The sequence below is a fragment of the Lissotriton helveticus genome, chromosome 2_2 (assembly GCF_964261635.1).
Source record: "Lissotriton helveticus chromosome 2_2, aLisHel1.1, whole genome shotgun sequence".
Classification (NCBI taxonomy): domain Eukaryota; kingdom Metazoa; phylum Chordata; class Amphibia; order Caudata; family Salamandridae; genus Lissotriton; species Lissotriton helveticus.
Genome location: NC_136060.1, coordinates 107420208 through 107445736, shown reverse-complemented (window position 1 = coordinate 107445736; position 25529 = coordinate 107420208). Strand labels below are relative to the sequence as shown.

At 45.3% G+C, this 25529-nt stretch overlaps 1 protein-coding gene and 1 non-coding gene across 2 annotated transcripts in view; one reads left to right on the top strand and one right to left on the bottom strand.

Annotated features, from left to right (window-relative positions):
* Window positions 1-25529, top strand: part of PAICS (phosphoribosylaminoimidazole carboxylase and phosphoribosylaminoimidazolesuccinocarboxamide synthase) — a 321486-nt gene that overhangs the window by 120446 nt on the left and 175511 nt on the right. The window contains exons 4-6 of the mRNA XM_078678871.1: window positions 9007-9099; window positions 9235-9342; window positions 12157-12618. Of these exons, the coding sequence (XP_078534997.1) occupies window positions 9007-9099; window positions 9235-9342; window positions 12157-12618 (663 nt within the window). The remainder of the gene's footprint in view (window positions 1-9006; window positions 9100-9234; window positions 9343-12156; window positions 12619-25529) is intronic.
* Window positions 14975-15046, bottom strand: TRNAA-UGC (transfer RNA alanine (anticodon UGC)). The gene has a single exon. It is a non-coding gene; the product is annotated as a tRNA-Ala (tRNA).

Here is a 25529-nt window from a genome sequence, read left to right as displayed (position 1 = left end):
CTGCGCCGTGACCTGAGGGCACTGCATGCCACACCATTGCACTTCACACTGCAGCCCGACGCCCACTGATGCCAGTGCTCCTGACTTCAACTGCACGGAGTTCTACCTGCAACACATGTGACTTCAAGGTCCTGCACCAACCTCCGGAACTGACGCCTGCCAACGCCGGCACTTCGGAGCTCACCACAAGGTCCCAGACGCCCTACATTTCTGAAGGTACTGTTTGGTGGGTCTTCTCGACACGTAGCTGGCCAGCGACGGCACGGCCAGCCAGACTGTTGGATTTTGTTGTTCACAACACAGTGATAGCCTCAGACAGAGCTATTGACTTCAAGGAACTGTTTTTAAACCCTAAGTTTGCTTTATGAATATTTAAAATAACTGTATGTTGGATTTTTAAAAATAATTTTATTACTTTTTTTACACAGATAAATATTGCCTATTTTTCTAACACTGGCATGGCGTCCTTTTGTAGTGTTTTCATTGTATTACTGTTGATTATGTGCAAATGCTTTACACACAGATAAGCATGACTGTACGTGCCAAGCTACCAAGGGGGTGAGCAGGGGTTATTTCAGAAGTTTAACTCCCTAATCCTGACTAGGAAGAAGGGTCCCTACTTGGACTGGGTAACAACCTGCCAACTAGAGACCCCCATTTCTAGCAGGCATAAAATATGCCTGTCACAAAAATACCACAGTCTGTGACTTGGAAGAGTTTCCAGCAGCACTGCACCTCATAACAGGAAGGTGTTGTTTGCCAGAGTGCAGATTTCAATTTGAAAGCTTTCATCTTTTTGCAACCCACAACATGGTTTCCAGCGGCGCATTGGGCAGTGGGATGGGCTACACTGGAGACATGGAAGGATGGGGGCCAGAAGGGTATAGTTTGGGGGGAGGAAGGTTGGATGATTGATGATGAGGGGTGCAGGAGACTCGGGGGAGGAAGCTCAGGGGTGTGAAGGAGCAACTGGAGCAGAGGAGGGGCAACAGAGACATGGAGATAAGGAAGGAGAAGCGCCAGAGTGGATCAAAGGTGTCATTATGCAGCAGGGATAGGAGTAGAGAATCAAAGATGCAGCAAACCAGAGGAGACAGGCTGCTGTGATGAGCACAATAGAACGGGTTCAAAGGGACCAGATCATACACGTACTTTCAGAATTCGGACTTTGGCTTTCACTTCCGTAAGACGTAAAAGCAGCGGCAGACTACAGGCTATTTGCACAGGAGGGTGCGTCTGTACCTTTGCAAGTGGTGTTACCAGGCAAGTGACAGAGGAAGTATAAATCTCAACTACACTAGGGTCACTCATGACTCGTTTTTGCTCACCCGAAGACCTCCTTAATATCAGACATGCCTCACAGTGCCTGACCTAAAAGATGGCCCGACCTCACATCTTTATGGTTTGTAATCTCTACTGCTTGGCATCACAGTTATACTGCTGTGCCCGAAGACTCACCTGACTTTAAATTGCAGGCTTCAACCTCATATTGTTCAACCGCACTAGGGACATCCCTGACTGTTGTTTGCTTACCTAAGATCTCCTTTAATATCAGGACCCTGGAAGACTTCTACACTTCTTGCCTAATTGAAACACTGAAGCGCGCCCAAGATGTCACCCGACCCGGGTGACTAATAAGAAGCACTCTTGTGAGACAGACCTCAGTCACCATAACTCCACCACGCCTGTGTACCCTGAGACTCATCCCCTCCGCAGTATTTTTACCCTGTTTTTCACATCAGCGCCATTCCCTAACAATCATGTAACGTTCTGACCTGATGTGGTCAGGGGAAAACTCCTATACTCTGGTCTACCGCCCCCCCCCCACCTCTCCAAAACTGCTGATAAATCATTCAAGCATGCCACCCTAAAAAGCCACCCTGAGTCGCTGATATCCGACCTGCGCTTCAACGCGGACAGTGGCATTTGCATAAATGACCTTGTTTTCTATTCCAAAAGAACCGCTGCCTGGCGCAAAACGTTGGAAAAAGGGGGAAAGGGCTGGGTCCTGTCTCTGACCGGCCGGACCACTCTTATAGAAGAAACAAACCAGATTGCCGGGCAGTGTTAGTTGGTTGACACAAGTACGCACCTAGTATGATAAATTGCTAGGCTGACAAACCATCTGTGTTTAGTCACTTGTATTTTTATAAAGAAAGATTATGAACAAATGTCTTGGCATCAGAAGGATTCACACCACATTTACAGAGGTTCACAAGTACATTGGAAAAACCATAAACAATACATTAAATCAAAACATTCACATATAACAATTGTGACAACATTAAATAAAGACAACTGTGGAATGCCTCAAAAAAATCCCTTTGTTGAGGCACCAATCCTGAATACAACTAAACAAGTGGACAGCTGAGATGACAAACTAGCCTACTTGTTATAACCACCACTAGATACACATAAATTAATTCAACACATGGTGCACAACATAGGAAGACACAGAACTATGCAGCAATGTAGAGTTGTGTGTAAGTTATATTCCTATTGTGCCCTAACAGTTCTGTATCTGGGTGGAGCAGGACGCCGACGCGTTTCGAACCCGTTCAGTAGTTTTAAGGGTTCTCCTCAGGACAAGGATTGGGGAGGTCGTTGTCGCTGTGAATTAAGTTAAAAACATGGTATCAATGAAAAGCTGACTACTACCTCACTTCAACTCAGACACTGTGAATTAGTGAGTAAATACCTTATGCAGGGAATATCAGGATGCTACCTGTGAAAAAGGTGATATAAACCCTAGTTAGTCTCTGTTGTATAGAATACACTCTGAGCCACTATGTGCAAATACAGGTGATCACGCTTTGAGGCACGTACCTTGATGTTTAAAGTGCGAGTGCACAAATAAGGGATGCTGATGTACCTAAGGTCAGGAGATGTGCCTAAAGGAAGTAAATCACACGAAGTATTCAAAATTTGTATCTTGGCACAAAACTGTTCGTAATATGAAATGCTCGTGACTGGAAAAACCAACTCAGTCCTACCTTTGTATGCAGATTTTTGATTCACAGCACGAACACGAGCGGCAGCCGCCGCGGGTTCGGCGACTAGAAAACAAAGGGGATGCGGGGATTAGCGAGATTCTGCAAACACGCTCGCACTAGCTGTCCAAATGTGTTTGGAAATGTTTAAGAAAAGTGTTTAAGAAACACTCACATTTAGGACGAATGAATCGCCGATGTGCTTCAGGCTCCAGACGGTAAAGGACTGACAACGCGAGTGCAGGAGGGGGCGTGTCCAAATGTATTTAACGCGCAAGGCGTGTAAAATGGCCTGATGGGACATGTAGTCCAGTTGCACGAGTGCCCGCTAAGTAGAGTGGCAAGGCGCACTCAATGGAAGTAATATATTTTTTTACAAAGAAGAAATATTGGATTGAAAGCGAGTTGAGGAATTCAAGTTGGAATTTTTGATCTCTATTAACAAATCAGGCGCATATTTACTCAGGTGTTACGGGGGGGCTCAGAGACTGAGGGGACAAACCAAAGGGGACCCCTGTAGAAGGTTTACCAATTAGCGGACATACTGAGTAGTTATTCTAGCACGTAAGTATATTCACTACGTAGTTATACAGACACATGAGCAGCAAGCAGCATAGACAAGCAATCGCTGCGGACAGACTATCTAGAGATTACTGAGTTCATTAAGGTCATTGAGTCCCACCATGGCAGTGTTAAACCTCAGAATAAGGTAGGCCTCTTTTTGGGCAAGGCGTACGTCGGGGTCTCCGCCTGCTCCTGGAGTGTTCTTAATATTTGCCAGGATCGTCCATTTTAGATCATTAGATGAGTGTTCTTTTCGCAAAAAGTGGGATACCAAGGGTGCTGTCAAAACCTTGTTGTTTATCCTTGATCGATGCTGGATAATGCGTTGGCGCGCTTCTTGGGTTGTTTTGCCGATGTAGACCTTTTCGCACGGGCAAGTGATGGCGTATACTACATACTTGGTCTTACAGTTTGTAAAGTTGTTATGACGCCAGTGTTTTTTGCCGTCCGTGAACAAGGTCCCTTCTGTTGTCAAGTTGCACACCGAACATGTCCCACATTTGCGGTGGCCCATTACCGGGCCCATGTTGAAGAGGGTTCCCTGTGTTTCTTTTTTCGTGACACCTCTTGTGGACGAGATCTGTTGTCCGATGCTTCTGTTTTTTTTCAGTGCGAAAAGGGGTTTGCCAATGTCTGGTAGGATTTCTTCAACGAGATGCCAATTGTTTTTGATTATTTTCTGTACTGGGTTAGTGTGAGGCCCAAAAGTGGAGACACAAACCATTCTCTCGACATTAGATTTCTCGCGTTTTTGTAAAAGATGTTCCCGTGGTGTCCATCGTGCCCTCTTCATGGACTGTTTCAGCAGTTTTGCCGGATAGCCACGTGCCTTCAACTTATTGGTCAGATTTTCTCCGTGGATGGTGAAGTCTTCCGTTCTCGAACAGTTTCTTCTCACCCGTAAATATTGGCCATACGGGAGATTGTTCTTCAGGCTTTTCGGGTGGAAGCTGGCATAGTGGAGGGCATTATTCTTATCCGTTTTTTTCTGGAATAATGTAGATTGCAGGCCTTCCGGTGTAGATTTGATCTCCACATCAAGAAAAGGCATGGATCTGCAGTCATATGCCAGACTGAACTTTATGTCTGGGCTGCGATTGTTCAGCCACTGATGGAACTCCTCGAGGGATTCAGATGTGCCATGTGGCGCAAAACGTTGGCGCACCTTTTTAACGTCCGCTCAACTAGAAACATTCCTTACGGCACCAAACTCACAATTGCTCCCTCCTCCACCCTGCGAGCGGACCTCACCATCACCCTCTACAAAAATGGCATTGTTCTGATCCAGGCCTCAACCAATAATCTTAATAAATTCGCAGACCTTTTCATCCTCCTCAGAAACCATGTGCACGACACAAAAAGGGTAACCAACACCTGCACCAATGACCCACCGTCCTGCCAGCCCATTGAGCCCAGCCAAGGGCTTCCACTGCAGTTCTTCCTATCCCCCCAGCATGCCTACTGACCCAGACTATGGACACTCCCCAATACCCTTGATCCCCTCCCTCTCAAAGCCCCCCACCAACAGGGAGACTGGTATGCTCCCAATGACCCCGGACTCAGTTCGAACTAGCCCTCCAATGGCTCCCACCACCGATCACCCTTACCGTTATAGCTCGTCCCCCGGCACCTCCAACAGAGACACCCCCAGACCTCCGACCTCCTCCCCGCCAGCCATCCACCAAAATCGCAAGCTAGGTACTCCTCCAAAGACCCTGGAGTCTGCTCAAACAATCTATCTCCCCTTTCACCTTTACATGCCCCCTGGACTGCTCCTGAACTTTTGACCCCCTGCCATCTAGCACCCCCCAGCTTATATTGATCTCGAAACTCTGCACTCCAGAGCGGCTAAACTCACCCAGAGCATTCTTAGCTCCATTCTGGACCTTATGAACCTCCTTCACCTTGCAGAGCTCTCCCTTGCTAACCTCAAGCCACCTCATACCTCCCCCCACCGATCACGAGCCTCCCAAGAACCCACTCCCGCTACCTCTGAGACATCTTCGCCCGCGCAAACAACCTTGCCACCTCTCAGAAGAGAAATCCAGAGCTCTCGCACTCTCTTACAACTCTACCACCACCACCGTCATGGAACTCTTCACCGGCACCACCGACTCCTGCGAATACCTCGCACTCTCCATTTTTAGCAACTCATTACACCTTTGCAAATTGCACATTTTTTACCACCCACCAGGTTCTAACGACTCTTTCACCGATCACCTCTTGGAAATCATCACACTAAGATTTCCTCCAATGCCAAAGAGATTTTCCTGGGTGATTTCAACCTGCACTGAAATGACACTAAAGATCCCTACGTCAACGCCATCAAAGACCTCCTAACCGACTAAGCCCTGACTCAAACCTGCTCTCTGCCAACCCACTCAAAAGGTGCCACCCTTGACTGGATCATTTATAAAGGAATACTCAGTCAAGATTATCTCCAGAGACCCATGGGACTGGTCTGACCACCACTCCATCTCCTTCATTTTACCCGGGACTCGCAAGACAAAGACACCGCAACCGGTGATTCCCAAACGCTGGACCAGAGACACTAAGAACCTCGACCTTATGAAACTGGAGGCTCGCTGCAAATCTGAACTCCCCCTCCCCCCTCGCACATAACCACGGTCAGCGACCTCAATGAACATTACTCGTCGTCTGTATCAAACATTCTGGATGACCTTGCCCCTCTAAAAATAAAAAGAACACAAATGAAAGACAGAAACCCCTGGTTCACTGGTTCCCTCAACATGGAGAGGAGAACCCCATGGCAATCTGAAAGAATCTGGAGACAACACCCTTCTGTTACGCATCTAAAACTTCTCCGCCAGGCGAGAAACGCCTACAACAACCACATCCTCAATGCCAAAAAAGAATATTTCCGATCGGAATTGGGGAACACCAAGAATAGACCCCGTAACCTCTTTGAACTGGTCAAACACCACTCTAATAAATTGGCTAAAACACCGAAAGAATCCCCCAAATCTCTAATATCGTCAGAGGAATTCTCCTCTTTCATCTCTGATAAAATCACGGCATTAGGAATTGAACTCAGTACCGCCACCTACTCTCAACCCCTTCCTGAACTGCCCCCTTTTTCCGCACCACCTACTCTGGCCTCACCTAAAAACCAAGCCCGCTGGACTGATTTCAGATACTATAACGAAGACTCCATCGCCAAAATCCTCGGTACCCTAAACCCAAATATCCGCTTTAATGACCGTTCCCTTCCGACTGCCTCGCTGCTGCCTCCCAATCCATTGTTCCCTGCTGGACTGCAATAATCAACGCCTCTCTCCAGCTGGGTTCGATTCTGGACCCCATGAAAGCCGGCCAAGTCCTCCCTATTTTAAAAAAACCATCACTGGATCCTGCCTCCCCCTACAATTTCAGACCTATCTTCAATATCCTGCTATTAGCCAAAGTATTGGAGAAGTGTGTACAACAGCAACTAAGTCAGCACATCAACAACTTCCACCTACTTGATGACTTCCAATCAGGTTTTAGACCAGGGCATAGCACTGAAGCTACTATGCTCCACATCGTGGACGACGCCCTCCAAGCCCTAGACCAAGGCAAAACCTGCCTTCTAATCCTCCTAGATCTATCCTCCGCCTTCGATACAGTCAACCATGAAAAACTACTTGAACGCCTCAAATTCAGGATGGGTCTAGATGGTGTGGTCCTAGAATGGTTCAGGTCCTTCCTCCACAACCGTTCTCAGAGATTCCTCATCAACGGCAACCTATCAGCTCCCACCCCGGTCACGATTGGAGTCCCCCAAGGTTCAACCCTGTCCCCCTCCCTCTTTAATCTTTACGTAGAGCCACTCACCGAAGTTCTTCGTACCGCCAACATCTCCTACCATATGTACACAGACGATACCCAAGTATACATCAATATTTCTTCGCTCGAGGAGATCCTCTCCCTGAATGAGACCCTGAAACTGACTGTTACAATGGCTAGCCGATAACCAACTCAAACATAACACAAAGAAAACTGAATTTCTCCTAATCTCTTCTTCAAAAGCCAATCAGGAGATTCAGATGTGGATCAAGGCCATCACAGCCCTAAACTGCCCGCCGACCATTGTGGACTCCTCGACTGTAACCTGAACAAGCGAGACCACATTAACTCGATGGCTAAAGCAGCCAGATTCCACCTGAGCTACCTATGTAAGCTGAAAGCTTTTATCGATGCTCCTGAATTAAAAATGGCAGTTCAAGCACTAGTCATCTCTAAACTGGAATATGGATGTTACACCCTTACAGGATTGCCCAAGATCTCCTTAGTACCTCTAAAAGCCTGCCTCAACACGGCCGCCAGACTACTCACCAGTACCAGGAAATTCAACCACATCTCCCCACATATGAAAGCGCTGAACTGGCTCCCTCTAGAGGCCAGAATTCAGTTGAAACTGGCATGCATTACACACAAGGCTCTATACACAAACTCCCCTGCTTACCAGGCACAGAAACTAGTGGTATCTGGAGGAAGCAGGAACTCCTGGTCTGCTAGAAACCTCTTACTCCAACCTGTCTTCTTTCAGAAAAAAAGAACCTCCAATAGGGTGTTCACCGGAGCAGCACCAAGAATTTGGAACTCTTTTCCACCCGCCATCAGAAGAATCCTGTCTCTAGCATGTTTCAAGAAGGGGGCCAAAACCTTCCTCAAGGGTAAATTCCTCGTCTAAGGCCTGCCCTCAACCACCACATTGTGCCAGATGAATCTAAGACTATCGCTTCTTCCCCAGATCACTAATTCTCCCTGCCGAGAATATGTGGGACCTTTGTTTTTACTGACTCTAACTATGATTGTAACCATACAAACCATACCCTTTTCCCCTATGTTCTCAGCACCCCTGCCTCTCGCCATCCTTTTTGTTGATTTTGTATATCTCTGCCCTTTAGACTTTTTGTTTGTTCACCACTGTATACCGGGTAAAGCGCTCTGATACCCTCATGAGTCAAGTTTGAGCTCTATAAAACACTAAAATAAGAAATAAAAAATAAAAAATAAATACCTTTGGTTCTAGTTAGCGCTATATAAAACTTCACACAAAAAAATAAGGTATGTCAAACTGAATCCTGCAGGACACTTACCCCCCTGCCTTCAACCTTCAGCAGATTTTAGAAGCAAAGCATTTAAAAACTAGGTTCAAATATGTATATACATTTGTACTTTGGACAATTAGGGAAATTGGCATTCACCACATAGTGTGATTAAACTGCAGACTGTGGTACAGTTGGTTGAAATGAAATAGTGCAACTCATTGGGATAGGTTCTCGAGTGTATGGGGAGATTATATATGCTTCTTCGACTCACTACATCAAGCTCTGTCACATTCCCAGAGCCAGCCACTGGCTCCCACAGCTGAGGAGTGGATGGGGGTAGAAATAGTACTAATAAAATCTGCTTAAGCACTACAACTCTAATGCACATTGTTCCACAGAAATTCAAGAAGGCATGTGTGAGGAGGACTCTGCCAGTAACGTATCCGAGGACCCAGGAGCAGCAGAGATTAAGAAAGAAAAATCTGCCACAGGTAAATCAAGTCTATTGTTCACTTTCAGCTGTAGAAGTTTGACAATATTACTCTTAAAGCCTAATAATACTATTTTAAATTGAAGAAAACCTGAAACAGTCAAACGTGTTCTTAAACTGCCATGCTTTTTTATAGAGCTCTGGATCCCAGCTCAATCAAACGAAGACACTTCTATGGGAAAACTCTTAGAAAAACCAATGATTATTCACGTTAAGGAAGAAGAAGAGGACATTATTGATTTGGGTGAGTTGTAGGAGTGTGTGTATTGGAAAAAAGTGGAGGTGTACCTTGGCCACATGTGGGCCATGTAAAGGTACAATGATCCTGTTAGAGTAAGTTCGGGGAATTACCGTCAGAATCCTGCACCGCATAATATATCATCTTACCTAGAATAACCCTGAAGCACCAACTTTCTCTTCAGGTTCTGAAGCTGAATGGCTGAAAGTACTAGCTCCACTCATGCCTTAAATGTGTGCCGTCTGTGTCATCAGCATGACATCAATGGGAAACCTGTGTACCTCTCTTGACACATTGAATCACAATGCTTACAATTCTTGGTATGAGCTCCATATTTCCTTTATTTCACGTAGGCATTAGATTGCTTCTGATTTCCACACTAGAGACATAAGAGGGGAAACTAAGATTTACATCCCAAGAAAGTAGACTGTGCAAACTCTCATCATTTCACAAGATCTATTACATCTCATTGTTTCTCTGTTAAATTACTTACCCTCGATAAAATATGGGTATAGTTTTCTATATTTGTCCAACATGATGTACACAGAAAGGTAGAAATATATGGATGAAAGCATTTAAAATGCTAAATGAGCGTATCCTCTAAGAGGAAGAGTATTTTTATTTAAAATTATCTTGTGCTTAAAAACTAATGGGCTGTATAAAGCACCCTAATTGTAGTTCAATAGGCAGTCATACAAAGAATCTGGAGCACAGGGAGGTATTGACTCAGATTTGGGGCACCGAGACCCAGAGAATATCTCTGAACTCCTTACATGGGTCAATGTGTAAGTGAGAACTAACTATTTTTCTCAGTTACTGTTAAGCATCTAAACTACGGGTAGTAAATGCATGATTATTAGTGTGTAGAACCAAGAACCACACTGGAGTTAAAATTTGGTCTCATACATAGGACATGTTAATTACCAATAGCGCATGCCATTCTGGCAGTGATAAGGACCATGGGTAGCATCCTGATCTCATTCTTCGCAGTACGCAGATGCAGAAGGGGTCTGTGCATTTCTTTTTTCTTCCTACATCGCATACATCAACTCAAAACGTCCAACTTAATGCATAAGCTATTGACAGGAGGAGTCTAAAATAGGGGTGGAACTTGCTGGAGTTTCGCACAAAAACTCAGCGAGATTACATGGAGTTGAATGAATGGACAGAATTTGGTAGGTTGCGCTGTTCGTGCTGATTTTTGGCACTGGCAGCTTGTTCCATGCTGTAAAATTAGGGCTGTTTTTTTCTGCTGCTGGAGTAGATTTTTTACTCGAGCAGCCGCCTTCTCAGCGCGAACAGTTGCGACCTGTCATGACCGTCTGCGTTGAGAAAATCTCGCTGGGTGATGTTCTAGCACCTGGAAATATCACTAGGAGGTGCAAATTCTCCCTCATCAACTTAACGTTTGCAAGTTGCATGTCAGAAAAAACTCCACCACACGGCGGTTGGCGGAGTATTGCCAGAACTCATTGTTACAAGCGTAACGTGGAAAACTCCCCTAACTGTGCTGGTTTCTCTCACTATTTCTAAAAGTTGAGGGACTTAAGAGCTGGAGTAGAAAAGAAATTTTACAGATGATAAAAACTTACAGTAATTGTAAGAAAATGTCTTGACCCAAATACATTATTTTGACAACTATTCACAGATCAGGCATTCCTTAATGTAATTAGTAGGTTGGATGTTGTAGAGTCTTTCCTAAGACTCAACTTTAAATGATATTATCGAGAAGAGAATTGAGAATAAAGTGATTTGATACACCTCCCTCACACTACTTATGATCCAAGTGACTGCTTCAGTGGCGAAGTATTAGGAACAGGGGACAGAAAAATGGATACATGCGTATTGTCCTGAAATATATCTTTAGCGATTCTACTAGACTCTGATATGATTTTGATCGGTGTGACAGTCTCAAGGAGGAGTATTGTGCTGCCCCTGCAACAAACATTTCAGAAAGGTGGAATAGCAAAAGTCTTGATTTGCTGGGCTACAAGTGATGGAGATTAGTGTAGATTACTGGGCAATGCAGAGAAATTAGACCACATGCTCTGTTAAAACTCTTCCTGTAGTCAAGCTGTTGTTGACAAGGAGGAATATATATTTCCACAGACAGAATAGACTAGAAGAGTTGGGAAATGCTTGGTGTCAGAAGGATATATCTGAACAGAGAATACACTAGAATAGTTAAGAAATGCCTTGTGTCAGCAGGATACCCATTAACACAGAATACACTAGAAGAGTTGAGAAATGCCTTGTGTCAGAAGGATACCCCTAAACACAGAATACACTAGAAGAGTTGGGAAATGCCTGGTGTTCAGAACAATATATTGGAACACTCCATTCCTCTCCCTGGAATCCCCCCCAGCTCACAATGAACATTTAATAAAAATATGATATTAAGAAAAATGTTTTGCAGTAAACTCTTTGGACTAGAAACCACAAGTTAACTTGGGTTTATCTGTAGGATCAGAGTAGGAGAAGTATATACCAAGTAAGCAGCCGTATTATAAAATGCTTTTAGTTGGGCCAGCCGCTGAGCGATGGCACGGAGTCATCTTAAATCCCGAGTAGACTTAATCAAACTAAGTAGCATTCTACAATGCCTATTGGTGGTAATTGTTGGAGAAGTAGAACTGGGTAAACAGGGCTTTTTACCTTTACACTGGATGGTCTCTATAAGGGGAACGGTGGCAGGTTGATTTTGTCATAGAACAGAATTGATAAGCTGAAATGGGATTCAAGTAACATTCTGAAATAAAAGCTGCACTATGCTTAATAAACAGAGTTTATTGACATATAAAATTATCTCCCACTCTCTAGGCCGCCCACTTCTTCCACCAGATCCAGGTAATCAAAGGCTGATCCTTGAGAATGCACAGAGAGTACCAACGACTCAATTTTTCTCGAGTGAAGGAGGAAGGCACTGGAGTGTGGAAGAAATCAGAGCTCTCATTAGTGTGTGGTCAGATCCTAACATTCAACGACAACTTAAAGGCACACTAAGAAATAAAGGAATATTTGAACAGATTGCCTCAATTATTCAGAAATTCGGAATAGACAGAGACTGGAAACAATGCAGGACAAAGTATAAAAACCTAAAGCATGAGTATAAGCTTGTGAAACAGTCCAAAGACTCTGGAAATCCAACTAAAATGATGCATTTCTTCAATGAGCTGGATGCCATCTGGGGAGCCAAAGATACAAGCCCTTTTGCCCAGTCTGACACAGAAGAAAGGAGAGGCGCAACATTTTGGTCTTACCCCAGGGGAGTAAATAACAGTGGTAAGTACTGGGTGTGATTGTTATTACAGTAACCATCTACATGTCTATTTTATAGTTTCAGTGAAAACCTAGTGTATTGCTCGGCAATTATGTTTAAGTTTAATAGGATCCTCATCACAATCTCCCAATAAACAAAGTGTTGAAGAAGTCGACAGAGCCGACTCATAACATTTGAATCCAACTGGCTGAAGGGAAACCCAAGCTGCTATCTAGCTTGGACAACCTGTCAGTTGACCAGAGGACTTGAGCACTAAGGTGGGTATGAAGCCTGAGGAGCAGAGAGACTTTCGGGGACCAATCGAAGGAAAAGCTTGCAATGAAGCCTCAACAGAAAAATTGGATAGTTAATTCTGCATCTCTGGTTTCTTAACACTAACATTGCTAGGTTGCTCATGATTGTATTGCACATTCCAAGTGGTAAATAAAGACCACTTCTTTCTTAGTTGATTATGTTATAATCAGACCATGACAAATGTGGCTGACATTTACTAATGCCAATCAGCTAGTGGCTGTATGTGATCAGTAGCACTTCTTAGCAGAGTACCCTCTCTACCTTGGTTCCACTGTTAATGCTTCTTGTAGCCCACTGATCTGACATGTATTACTTGTAACCAGCGTTAATAGGAAACATTTTCACATCAAGATAGAGCACACATGGAAAATAAACAACATTCTTTCGGTCTTCAGGGAAGCACAGTGCTGTGTGCTTCTGCCTTTGAAATACACTCCTTAATAGTCATTTTCTGTGTATTAGATATTGCTGTATAGATATCCTACATCTGTTATTATTCTTGCGGCAGTGGCCACAATTAATTAGTAGGGATCTTCAAAAGTTCTCATGATTGCTTTGTAGCTGGGCATAGAACTTAAAATGACTCTTGCTCTTTCACCAAGACTTTACCAGATGGTTGCCACACTTATCAGGAGCCTACTTCCCACTCCCAAGACTCCAGTAGAACCAGACCCAAAATATAGCACTAGGATATCATGAATAGGCATATCATTAAATATGTGGCACAGAGTGGGTGCTATAATAGATCTGTTGTCCTGAATATATGTGATGGAAAAGGAGACAATTAATACTCTCATTTTCAGACTTAGCCTTGGGCCTATGTTGACAAAACACTAAGAGGACCTTGAAAATAGAAGCTGCCAAAATATCTTAAGCATTTATAGGCTCCAGAAAGATGTGGCGAGAACAAACAACACTTCTTATGGAAATATTTCTTGCCTAACCTCCCCGAAATAACAGTGTCCACACTGTTTAACATTCGAAGAGCCAACTGTAGAGGTTCTATTAGAAAGAATGCATCTAACAAAAACATCACGGTTTCCGATAACGCATTTTTTTTTACTTTAACAGTTATCTTTCCGTATGTAAATTGGATTCAATAGTGCTACACATCTTAAGTTGCAGCTTGCCACTCTTAGCACATGGAAAGACTGAGCTATACCCTTGAGATTATTTACAGTTAGGGATTCCAGTTAATTGCAGTACTTAACACCTTTATGTCTGCACATTTATTATGGTGGGGTTTGACCACACAATTGTCATAAAGGCTTATCTCACTTAGTAAAAAAAATCTGTTTTTTGTGTTGCTACTAGAAGTGATTCCTGATGAGGCCGAGTTGTGTAACTAAAGAAGTGTGGAACAGTGAGTTTATCTCCTCATATTGAGTTAAACAAGCATTGGCATAGCCAATAGGTCTCGCCTTTGGGACCTTATAAGTGTTTAGTTATCCAGCACAATATCCTTGGTGCAACAACACCACCTGTTGCATGGCTAAATACTTATAAGGTCCCAAATGCGAGACCTTTTGGCTATGCCAATTCTTGTTTTATATACACTTGTCATGAATGTCTCATGAATGTGTCATATATTTGTAACTCCTTGTTTGGAAATAAAATTATTCCAATTAATTTAAAGTACACCGAAGGTAAGACATGAGGCTGAAAACAGTGAAGTGTGATAAGGTACCCAATGAGTTTCCTGCCTGATACAGATTTAAGATAAGCAGTATTACCAGTCTACCTAGGAAGATAGAACTCGGAGAAAGACTATAAGAGTCTGCATAAAATGCAGACCATAGCATGCCGTTTTATGTCTCACGATGCTCTCAGTAAAATCTATTTTATGTGTATGTTTCTGCTCCTGCCCTCAGGGCGTCTGCTTGTTTATGGAAGAGTTTTGCAAGGATCTGAGCTAATCACATACCTATAAATATATTTATTTGTGTTAATGCCATGGGATTCTATTTTGAAAAAATGTCGATAAGATCCAGAGAAAGGAAACATTGTATATGTGGTGTTATTTTTGAAAGCAACACACACTTAATAAATACAAAACAAAAAGAGTGGAGATGCCGGGGATTGAACCCGGGGCCTCATACATGCAAATCATGCGCTCTACCACTGAGCTACATCCCCCATCTGTTTCATTCAGCTAACTTTAGTTTTCTAGTATGGCATTTTCTGGGCGGTGTCACGGTGACTTAATTGTAATTAACATGACATTTGAAATGGACGACTTATTGTTCACCATCAGTGTATGATTTGCACAAAATGCGTGCATTGCCAAACGGAGCCCCCTCCAAAGACTCCTTTGCCACTTAAGCGCATGCGCAGATGAAACATAGGTGGGGGGGGCATGCCTTTATCAACAAAATTACCATAAATGCAAGCTATTAAGGGCTTCGGGCAGATAAGAAGACTTCATTTTACCCAGCCACAGCGAGGAGGGCTCAGTGTGATCTTTCAGCAGCAGAAAGAGGCGGGGCTGCATGTTCAGGACACACCAGCAGCGGTGCTGCTGTGAGAACGACTGCTGCAGCTCCTGACACTTCTGATGTGCAGGATCACACGGACATCTCTCAAGCAGCTGACTGCCCCCAGCTGCCTATCACTGTTCTAACAACAAGCCCTGCCTCAAAAGTGAGAGCACAGTGTTTTAATGACCCGTGATGACAGCGGAAAGACAGATGGTGGCGCGTGCACACGCGCGTAACCGCACGCTGGTGGCCTTTGGCACCACTTTCAAAAGCCAGCTACTAAATGTCTCGGCCAGACCAGCGTGTGCGCTGGATCAGGCCGAGACCTAAAAAGGAGGTGTAGCAAAGCTCTTGGTAAACAGGTTGTATCACACTACCACTATACATAGACAGGGCCTTATTCCTGAGGTTAACTGATAAAGAAGGCAGGTATGTTATATGTTAGTTCTTTGTTAACGGTGGATCTGTAACAGCTTCTTGGAGGATAAAAATGAGCTTATGTGTGGGGAGACCATAGTCACCCATTAGATTTCTGTATCAATACATTAAAAACTCTCAGGAACGACAAGACCTACAAAGCTTTCAAATCTATGGTGGTAGGTATCTGGTTATTAATTTGGAGGGGGTACCCCTATCAGCTTAATAAATCCACTATGATGAGGTCAAAACACTGTTTTGAGAGAACCTCTGCTCAACCCCTGGTAGCCGTGGCACAAGCAGCAGGCAACCCTCATAGAAGTTAGTGTTACATTCAAGAAGTATCCATTTTACAAAGAAAATCCCAAACCAATTTAGAAAATTAGAGCAAAGCGATATCAAGAGCATTAAACATGAACTGGAGAAATTAAGATTTAATGCAAAAAGTGCAAAGAGAAAAATAAAACATCAATAAAAAGTTACTATTCAAGGTTGACTGAGACCTAGGCATGATTTCATCCAAGATGGATCAGAGGTCAAATACAACAAGCAGGTCATCCAGTCAAAGACTTTACCATCTGAATTAGTTGCTAAAATGAATGCAAAATTCTTCAAGTTAGGCAAGTTACACAACTGTGGGATGGTACCTTGAAATTGGATATGCAGTAATCGAGCTTTGCTGAAGCCACTGGTTTTGGATCCAGAGCTACAAGCGGGACAAACCTGGGCAAGGCTGGAAGCTCCATGAGGCCAAATAGCTCTGTTGCGAGATCCAGATTTCAGAGCAGTAAACTGTTTTGAGTGAGGTAAACCTAGTGTTCATGCTCACTTGGTAGTGACCTCCTGGCCAACCTTCAACAGTTTGTCCTGTCCTAGATTGATGATAAAAATTAGTAACTGCTACTCTTCTCTAACTATTGGGACAGGTACTCCTGCTTAATTCTGCAGCACCTTGCTCCTCAGGTTGGCAATCTAGGCACCAGGTCTCTCTTCAGCTCTCTCCTGTGGTGTCCAGTCCTTTGTGATATATTAGGACTACTGATAGATTAGAAACTTGGAGGAACAATCCCTCAACCCCCCACCGTGATCAACTCCAAGAAGCCCGCAGGACGTACAAAAATCACATCAAGAATAAAAAATCTGCTTTCTTCTGCTCAGCATTAAATAATGCAAAATATCGACCCAAAGAACTTTTCAACATCATAAGAAATCAGACCTCCAAACCCACTCCTTCCTTAACTCAAGCATCTAAAGCTCAGTGCAACAGCTTCGCAACCTTCTTCAACGACAAAATTGCCAAGATTGACCTCGCATTAGGCTTAAACCCCTTCTCTCTCAAGGAGAACAATATGCCCAAAACCATTGTCAACGCTTCCATGAAATCTCCACAACAGTGGTCATCATTCACTCCCATCCAGGAAGCAGAGATAGTAAATCTAATCTCCAAGGCCAAACCCTCAGCTCACGCCCTGGACCTACTTCCGCCTCTCTTGACAAAAGACCTAAAGCGAGTCCTAGCTCCATTATGGTGCAAGATTATCAATAGCTCCTTGAGCTCTGGATCTGTTCCAGACTGCCTCAAGGTAGGGCAAGTCACACCACTATTAAAAAAACCAGGCCTAGACACTGAAGATCTGAAAAATTTCAGACCGGTCTCGAACCTTCCATTTTTGGCCAAAATCATGGAAAGATGCGTGCTCCCCCAGCTAACCCTTCACCTTGAAAACATCAAATTTCTAGATCCCCATCAATCGGGATTCAGAAAGGGATGTAGTACTGAATCTGCAATCCTCAACGTCATAGATGACCTACTCAAGTCACTCGACTCCGATCAATGCTGCCTTCTCGTCCTCCTAGACCTATCGGCTGCATTCGATACAGTCAACCACAACCTGCTCCTAAGGGTTCTTCAAGATAGAGTCGGTTTACAAGAGACAGTCCTCCAATGGTTCTCCTCCTTTCTTCACAACCGATCACAGAGAATAAAAATCAAAAACTTCGAATCCTACCTTCATCCGGTCATCAGAGGCGTTCCTCAAGGGTCTGTACTCTCCCCTCAGCTCTTCAATATCTACATCGAACCCCTCACCTCTCTACTAAGAAAATCCAATATCCCATTTCATCTATATGCGGACGACACTCAGCTCTATCTGGAAACTACCTCAATTAATGACATCCAGAGACTAAACAATACGCTCAAGGAGGTACAAGACTGGCTCACAACCAATCACCTGAAACTAAACCAAGACAAGACAGAAATACTACTCATTTCTAACAAAGATGATAACCCTCAAATCAAAGAATGGCTCAAAGCCATCGATGCCCTCACTGGCGACCTCTCTCTAGCAGACTCAGTGAAATCTCTAGGGATCACCCTAGACCCAAAACTTGACATGAACAAACGCATCTCAAAATCTGCTAAAAGTGCCTTTCTCAACCAAAAATTACTTTACAAAATAAAACCCTTCCTCCCCCCCAAGGACCTTCAGCAAGCCACCCAAGCATTAGTCCTCTCCAGAATAGACTACGGGATCGCAACCCTGACAGGGACAGCAAAATCCCACCTTGCCCCCTTGAAGACGACACTCAACGCAGCAGCGAGAATGGTCTCCGGAATTAAGAAATTTGAGCACATCTCTCCAGCCCTTAAAGAACTCAGATGGCTCCCAGTGGAGTTGCGAGCCAATTTCAGAACAGCCTGCATCACCCACAAAGCCCTGCACACAGGCAAACCAGAATACCTGGCAGCCAAGCTCACCAGGGCAGGCCAGTCCAGGAACCTCAGGAGCTCCCACTCTCTACTGCTCATCCCCATGAAAGCTCGCAAGCACAGAACCTTAGCCAAATCCTTTGCTGGTAACGCTCCGAAAATCTGGAACTCCATTCCTCCCCACATCAGAACAATACCCTCGTTCTCTAAATTCAAGAGACTACTAAAAGCCCTCTTCCTCGACCATGCTCGAGGGAACTGACAGACCCCAGACCACCTCCAGTGTCTCTCCAATTTTTTTTTTCTCTAAGACTTCGAGACGATCATCAGGGTCTCAACTCAAGATTCCACCTGGGACCAATCAGTTAGATGACCTATTCTGTACAGTTGAACATTTGCTAACTTTTGTATACGAGTTACATGTTGTGAAGCGCTCTGATACCTTCTGGTCTAGCCAGCGCTATACACAACTACTAAATAAATAAATAAATAAATTAGAGTAAGGATTCCATTTGCATTCGATGTCCCTGAATAAGGCAAACAGGAGACCAACCACTTGACCCTTAGAGAACAGTTCCAGGTGTGGGTGCTAGCAGGATTCTGAAGTCCTTGAATCTTTGAGTTCTTGAGTGAGTGCTCTTCTTCCAGCGAGGGTCTTCTTCTTCAGTTGGAATCTACCAAGGTCCGGTAATGTTCTGAGGTGGAGGTGTTGAGGTGCTAGATTTATCCTGTGCACTAGCCAGTGGCTGAAAAATTCTGCCATACCATCCTATTTTCTCACAGTCGTCCAACCTCCTCTTACTGAACTGTAAAATGATATACGAGCCCTTGTTTAAGTATGGAAGAACCCTTTGGCTACAAGACAGGCCTGTCTTCAGCTCTAAGAGGATTCTTGGAATGAATAAGAGATCCCTTCTTGGCATATCCAAATCAAAATAGCTAGTGCTGAAGTTGCTCTTCGTTATTCCCACATAGCTAATCACTGCTGGGTGGTCAGCAGTTAACACCCATCTGCTCTCCATAGCTTGAGAGGCAGGCATTTGTCATCTGAGCCAGAGCTGTTAACTGTCCAAGCCAAGAGTGTGTATTCCAGTTCTAGAGGCACTGAGAGGCAAAACTGATTTTAGACAGGTTTTGGTTCAGGCAACACAAAGTACATTTTATAAAGTTGCTGTTCCATTTAACTTATCAAAACTCTGATTTCCCCATTAAATTACACGTTGAAAATTAAGCAAGAAAAGCTTTGAAGCATATTTCTAGCATTTCCCAGAGATACGAAATAAAGATTTGAATCCCATGTAGGCCTGTTCAGGGGAAAGTCGTGAAATAGCTTTTGGGTTCAATTTTACTGTGAGAGCGCAATAACCCTTATATGTACTGTGCCATCTTTTTATAAATTAGCACCCTGTCTTGAGGTCATACAAGGCAAACTTGAAGGATGAGTTATGGCAAAGGCACTTTTCCCTACAGTGCATTTAAATTGCAGTGACCCAGAAAACAGTGCTTCTCCTTGCAGAAATATTTTTGTCATGTATGTGGGTGGTGTAAATACACACTGTAGCTCGTATAAGACATTTAATTTCCACTCCATCTGTGCATTAACTGCATTCTCTACAGTGTTCTTACAGGACAGGTAAATAGACCACTTGAGTGAAATCAACTTTAGAAATACATTTTAGGGTATGAGCAGACAAGCGGTGATACAAATTAGCAGCTTCATAGGACACAGAGCCCTAATACCAGCAAAAACTTGGTCAAGAAAACTGCGAAAAAGTCTGAGATGACAGAAAGGGAATTTGCTACATACTGTAACTGACCTTCTGTAGTAGGGGATCTCTGTGTATGGTCATAATCTAGTGAATAGTCCCGCCCATGTGCGTGGACACCGGAGCAATCAAAAATAATCTCTTAAGCTGTCTTCTTTGCAGTCCTGCATAGACACTTAAGAGAAAATCAAGACAAATAATGCAGCCTAACACTTCCAAGGCTACAAAGGCCACCACTTCATCTAAACAGCAAAAAGGATAGCCAACAATGTCAGATTTTACACATTTTTACCAAGTTTCCCTCATAGAGAAAACTTCCCTTCACCAAAATCCTTGAAATGATAGAGAGGAAGGGTTGGACAGACAAGCCCCCATAGGCTGCCATTATGTGTCTGGAAAAGGGATACCGTGCCTTTAAGGAACTCTCCATAGACCCTCTGTATCCCAGGATGCACAGCCAAAGTCCTTTTACTTTCAGTTCTTTTTTCCGGCTCCTGCTAGCAGGACCCTGGAGCATTGAGCTCTCCCTTTTTGGGTATTTCTTCAATTGTTGACACTTTTCAAGTGTTTTGAGTGTTTCAATCGACATCTGGGGTCTTCCTCTTCCTTTTGCTGTGTTTTTAGCCAGTTTTGCCCACTCTTTCTGTCGAATATGCCAGCTTTATTCGACAAGTGCCCTGAGTGTGCCAGGAAGAAGGCTAAATCTGACCCCCACAGAGTATGCATACTATGTTTCCCTTCCTCCCATGTCCCTGAGTCCTGTGAGATTTGTCAAACTTTCTCCAGGAGGACCCTGCGTGACAGGGAGAAGATTCGTCTCCAAGGCCTGGAGCAGAGGAGACATCAGGAACCAGGTGGGTCTGGGCATGGAGGGACTCAGTCATCGTCCTCTGCCTGTGCTTCGGCCTCTGGTGGGCTCCCCAGTCAAGAAAATGCCTAGAAAAGGCACCGGACCCCGGGCTCTGGGTCGAAGCGTCGTCGACGTTCGACGTCGAGGGAAAGGACGTCGAGACCTCGGACGAGGTCGACGTCGAGGACTTCACCGGCGTCGGCACATCATCGACGTCGAGATGAGTCCAGGAGGCACCGGCGTTCGCCGTCGAGGTCGACTCAACGTTCGACGTCGAGGAGAGACAAGTCGACGTCGAGAAGAGAGTCGACGTCGAGGAGTTCATCAACGTCTAGACGATCGACGTCGAGAAGCTGAAAGGCGAAGAGGTCGACGTCGAGAAAGGAAAAGTCGACGTCTAGGAGGCGTTCAAGGGCCAGGACGGTGTCCTCTGCCTCAGTAGTCAGCCTATCTTCTGCATCTACGAGCCCCCGGTCGTGGCGGCGCCAGCGCTTGGCTGAAAAGAGGTCTGCCTCCAGAGCATCCTCGTCAAGACCTGCACAGAAGAAGAGGAGAGTGGTCAGGTCTTCGGAATCCGAATATTCTAGGACCTATTCGCCTTCTAGGCCCAGGACGCCTACGCCTTCACCATTGCCTCCAACATTGCCTCTGAGGAAGCCTCCTCCGCTACCTCCCTTGCCTCATCCTCCTCCAACTTTTCCGCCTCCTCCTCCTCCGCCTCCACAACTGTCTCCTCCATCTCTGCCGCACCTTCTGTCACCGCCTACGAGGCTTCCACAGCCTAGGACTCCGGTTCTGCCTTCGCAGCTCCCGCCTCCTGTGAGGCCAGTGGATCGCCTGAGGCCTAGGAGGTCTAGATCACGGTCCAGAGGGAGACATAGATCACGGAGTAATCGTCGGTCTTCGACACGGTCCCGTCATCGGAGGGATAGGTCACGGTCCCGTCATACAGACTCTTCAAGTGGCCGGAGATATTCTCCCACCCTGTCGGATTCCCCCATACGAGGGTGTCACCGGTGGATGACATCGTAACATTTCAGGAGGTGCTATTGAGAGGGGCAGCGAAGTTGGGGATCACTTTGACGGTACCCACACCTTCTACATCGGTGATATTTGAAACCTTGCACAAGCGGCATTTGTCTCGCCCCTTGTTGCCCTTGGTGCCAGGACTGGAGGAACCGGCTATGGAGCTTTTTCTGACTCCGGCCTCAGTGAAATCAGCTCCGTCCCGGCTGCAGAAAAAGTACCGGCACCCGGATTCCGATCCGGCGTTCCTGAGATCAGATTCGGTACCGGATTCTGTTATCGTGACCGCGGCCAAGAAGCAGCATGCTTCTGCCCCGTCTTCTACGGTGCCTCCGGATGAGGAAAGCCATCAGATGGACTCAGCTGAACGGAAAGTCTGCGGGACGGCGGCCACCTCCATGAAAGCGGCGAGTGCCTCTGCGCTCTTGGGTCGCTACGACCGCTCCTTGTGGGAGTACCTGCAGCAATTCTTGGAGCTACTCCCGAGGGATAGGAGAGAAGACTTCCAGGAGATTTTGAATGAGGGTATGATGGTCTCCAAATAGGTCATCAGCTCTGCGGTGGACGCCTCTCTCCTGGCGGCTCATGGTTACTGCCATGGCATCAATTTACGACGACATTCCTGGTTGCGCCTTACATCTCTCAAACCGGAGGCGCAACAGAGAGTCGCTAATTTACCATTCTCTGGCTCGACTCTCTTTGGCAGTTTAAGCAGTCTTTGACTTCACTGTGCCGGTCCAAGTCATTGGATGAGTGGCTTGAATGATGTTGCCACTCTAATCCCCGCTCCGTCAGCTGCAAAGCCTGTCTCTGGGTACACTTTGCACTGCCACAAATTTCCCAGAGCTGCGGCTACCCCTGCCCAGCTACGTGAGTTTTATGAGGCCATGCACCTCATTTTTGGCTGGACTGCCCCCTCTGGAGCAGCTTTGGGCCCCATGGGTTGTGCGAGTGCCCCCACTGGATTTCTGCAAGCGGGGCTGCCTTCGGTGCCAGTCGGGCCACCTGGATCAAGTGCTGGATCCAGACTAGCTTGATCACAAGACTGTGACCTTGCCTAAAGCAATCCCAGTCACATTGTTCCCGGGGCCACTGACCCCTTCATAATACCCGACTCTGATGCAGAGCTTGATTGGTGTTGTCCTACATCAGGTATGGCGCCGGCAGGAACTTGACCTTCCGAGTCAGAGCCAGGCCCTTAGTTGACAGGCCCTGTGTGGACTATGATTGGGGAGGATCTAAGGATCCTTATGGCTATCAGAGATGCTTAGAATAGTCAGAGGACAACTGGTAAGAGGAACTGATGAACACCTACCCAGACATTGGCCTAGCCTTTCATCCTAGTGTTTCTATGGAAGAGGCTTCTTTTGCCATGGTGATGAGGAGATCGGCTGAGGTCCTGGACTTTACGTTGCCCTCAGTGGAAGTCAAGACAAACGTCTTGACAGAGGTGCTAAGCTGGGAGTTACCCCCACAGAACCTCTCCTCCCTTTATAATGAAGCCCTCGTAGATGTCCTGCTCGGACACGGGCCAAGCCCTGTACAGGGGCTCCTATGTACAGGACGATTGCCCGCCACCATTACTGGTTCCTGGGGACCCAGCTTTTCATACTCAACACCCCTTCCGGGATAGTCTGGTTGTCACTGGGTCCCTCAATTGCCCCCCACTAACACCATTCTGCCTTTCGCTCCTTCTGTGGCTACAGTAGGGGCTACTAGCCACATACATTTCTGCCCCCAGCCACCAAGTCCCAGAGACTTCCCAGTCCTTTCGTGGCTGCGGTACTTACAAGCCTTGTGGGACAATGAAGCCAGAGTTCTACCCAGTCCACACACCCCGGCAGCTTCAGACTCAAAACCCCTTTTAATTTGCCCTCGTACCATCACAGGCAACCAGTTGGTGGCAGGATCTGATATCACGTGCCCTGCTGGCAGTCCATAACACCTATTGGACAATTGGGTTCTTCAGTTTTTTCAGCTGAGTTATTCCATCCCTTCTTGGAAACCCTGCCGCCCATGCCAGATTTCCCAAACCGTTTGATGGAGGACCACCTCTCCCTGCTCTCTCAGAAACTTACAGGCTCTTTTGGCCAAAGGCACCATCGAGAGGGTGTCAGCATCAAAATTAGGTCAGTGTTGCCATTCCCCCTATTCCCTGGTGCCCAAGAATGATGAGGCCTGTGCACTATTTTAGACCTGCACCCTCTCAATTTCTTCCTGAAGTGGAGAAATTCAAGATGCTCATATTAGCTCAGGTTATGTCTGCCCTGGATGCTGGTGACTGGATGGTAGCACTGGACTTGCAGAATGCCTACTTCCACAATTCCATCCGGCGTGCACATAGGCATTACCTGCGGTTCATAGAGGGTCATGGGCATTTTTAGTTCTCTATGTTCCCTTATCGCTTAACCAACACCCCTCGGCTGTTCACCAAAGTGATGGCAGTGGTTGCCACATATCTGAGAGGTCAGGGGTTCCAGACTTTCCCTACATCTTTGAGAGCACCCTACAGGGGTGCAATGCATAGATCTATCTTGGAGAACATAGTAGAACAATGTTATGCACAGCTTGTACAGTACACTACAGTGGTAAGGTAAGGTAATGTTTATTTGTACATGATTAATTAAAATCTTTACAAAAATATAAAACACCAATAGGAACATTAAAAACAATTTGCAGTTAAACTTAAAAAAAAAAAAAAACGAGATTTACTTGGATCAGTTCAAGGTTATCCTCAGGCCCTAATATAATGTTACACTACAGTGGTATGATGCAAGTGACTCTACCTTGAAAAGCACTCAAATGGTGTAATACATAGCTCCATCTTGTAGACCACTCTACAATGGTGTCATGCATAGTTCCACCTTGCAGAGGACTTCAGTGATGTGAATAATGGATCTCTTTTGTCAGAATCATGTGCAGTGGAACCAGGCACAGTTTTTTCATCAACTAACCATTTTTGAGGTATCCAGAAAATGCAAAAAAAAGGTGCAAACTCCACCATACCACTGAAACTACTGCCATTTCGTCTCTTGTAGTGCGTCTGTCTACTATGTCTTTGTAGGCTCACATTGCAACTCTTTAGTGCTGGTGGTTACCGATTAGTATTTCTTTCTTAGTCAGTGGCCTGTTCTGGATTTTGTTTTTGAAATTATGGAGCGCCAAATCTCGGGGTGGTTCAGGGTTGTGTGCTTGCAAGGAGGTAACGGTTATCTAAGGGCCTGCCAGGACTAAGTGGGTTGTAAGACTAAGGTGCTGTCTTGGCAACAATATGCCTGTGATGCAGTGAGATACAAAAATGCCTGTGCATTAGTGCGCTACTTCCACCCATGTTCCACCAGTTGTCTGTGCGCACGTTTGGGTGTAAAGAAAC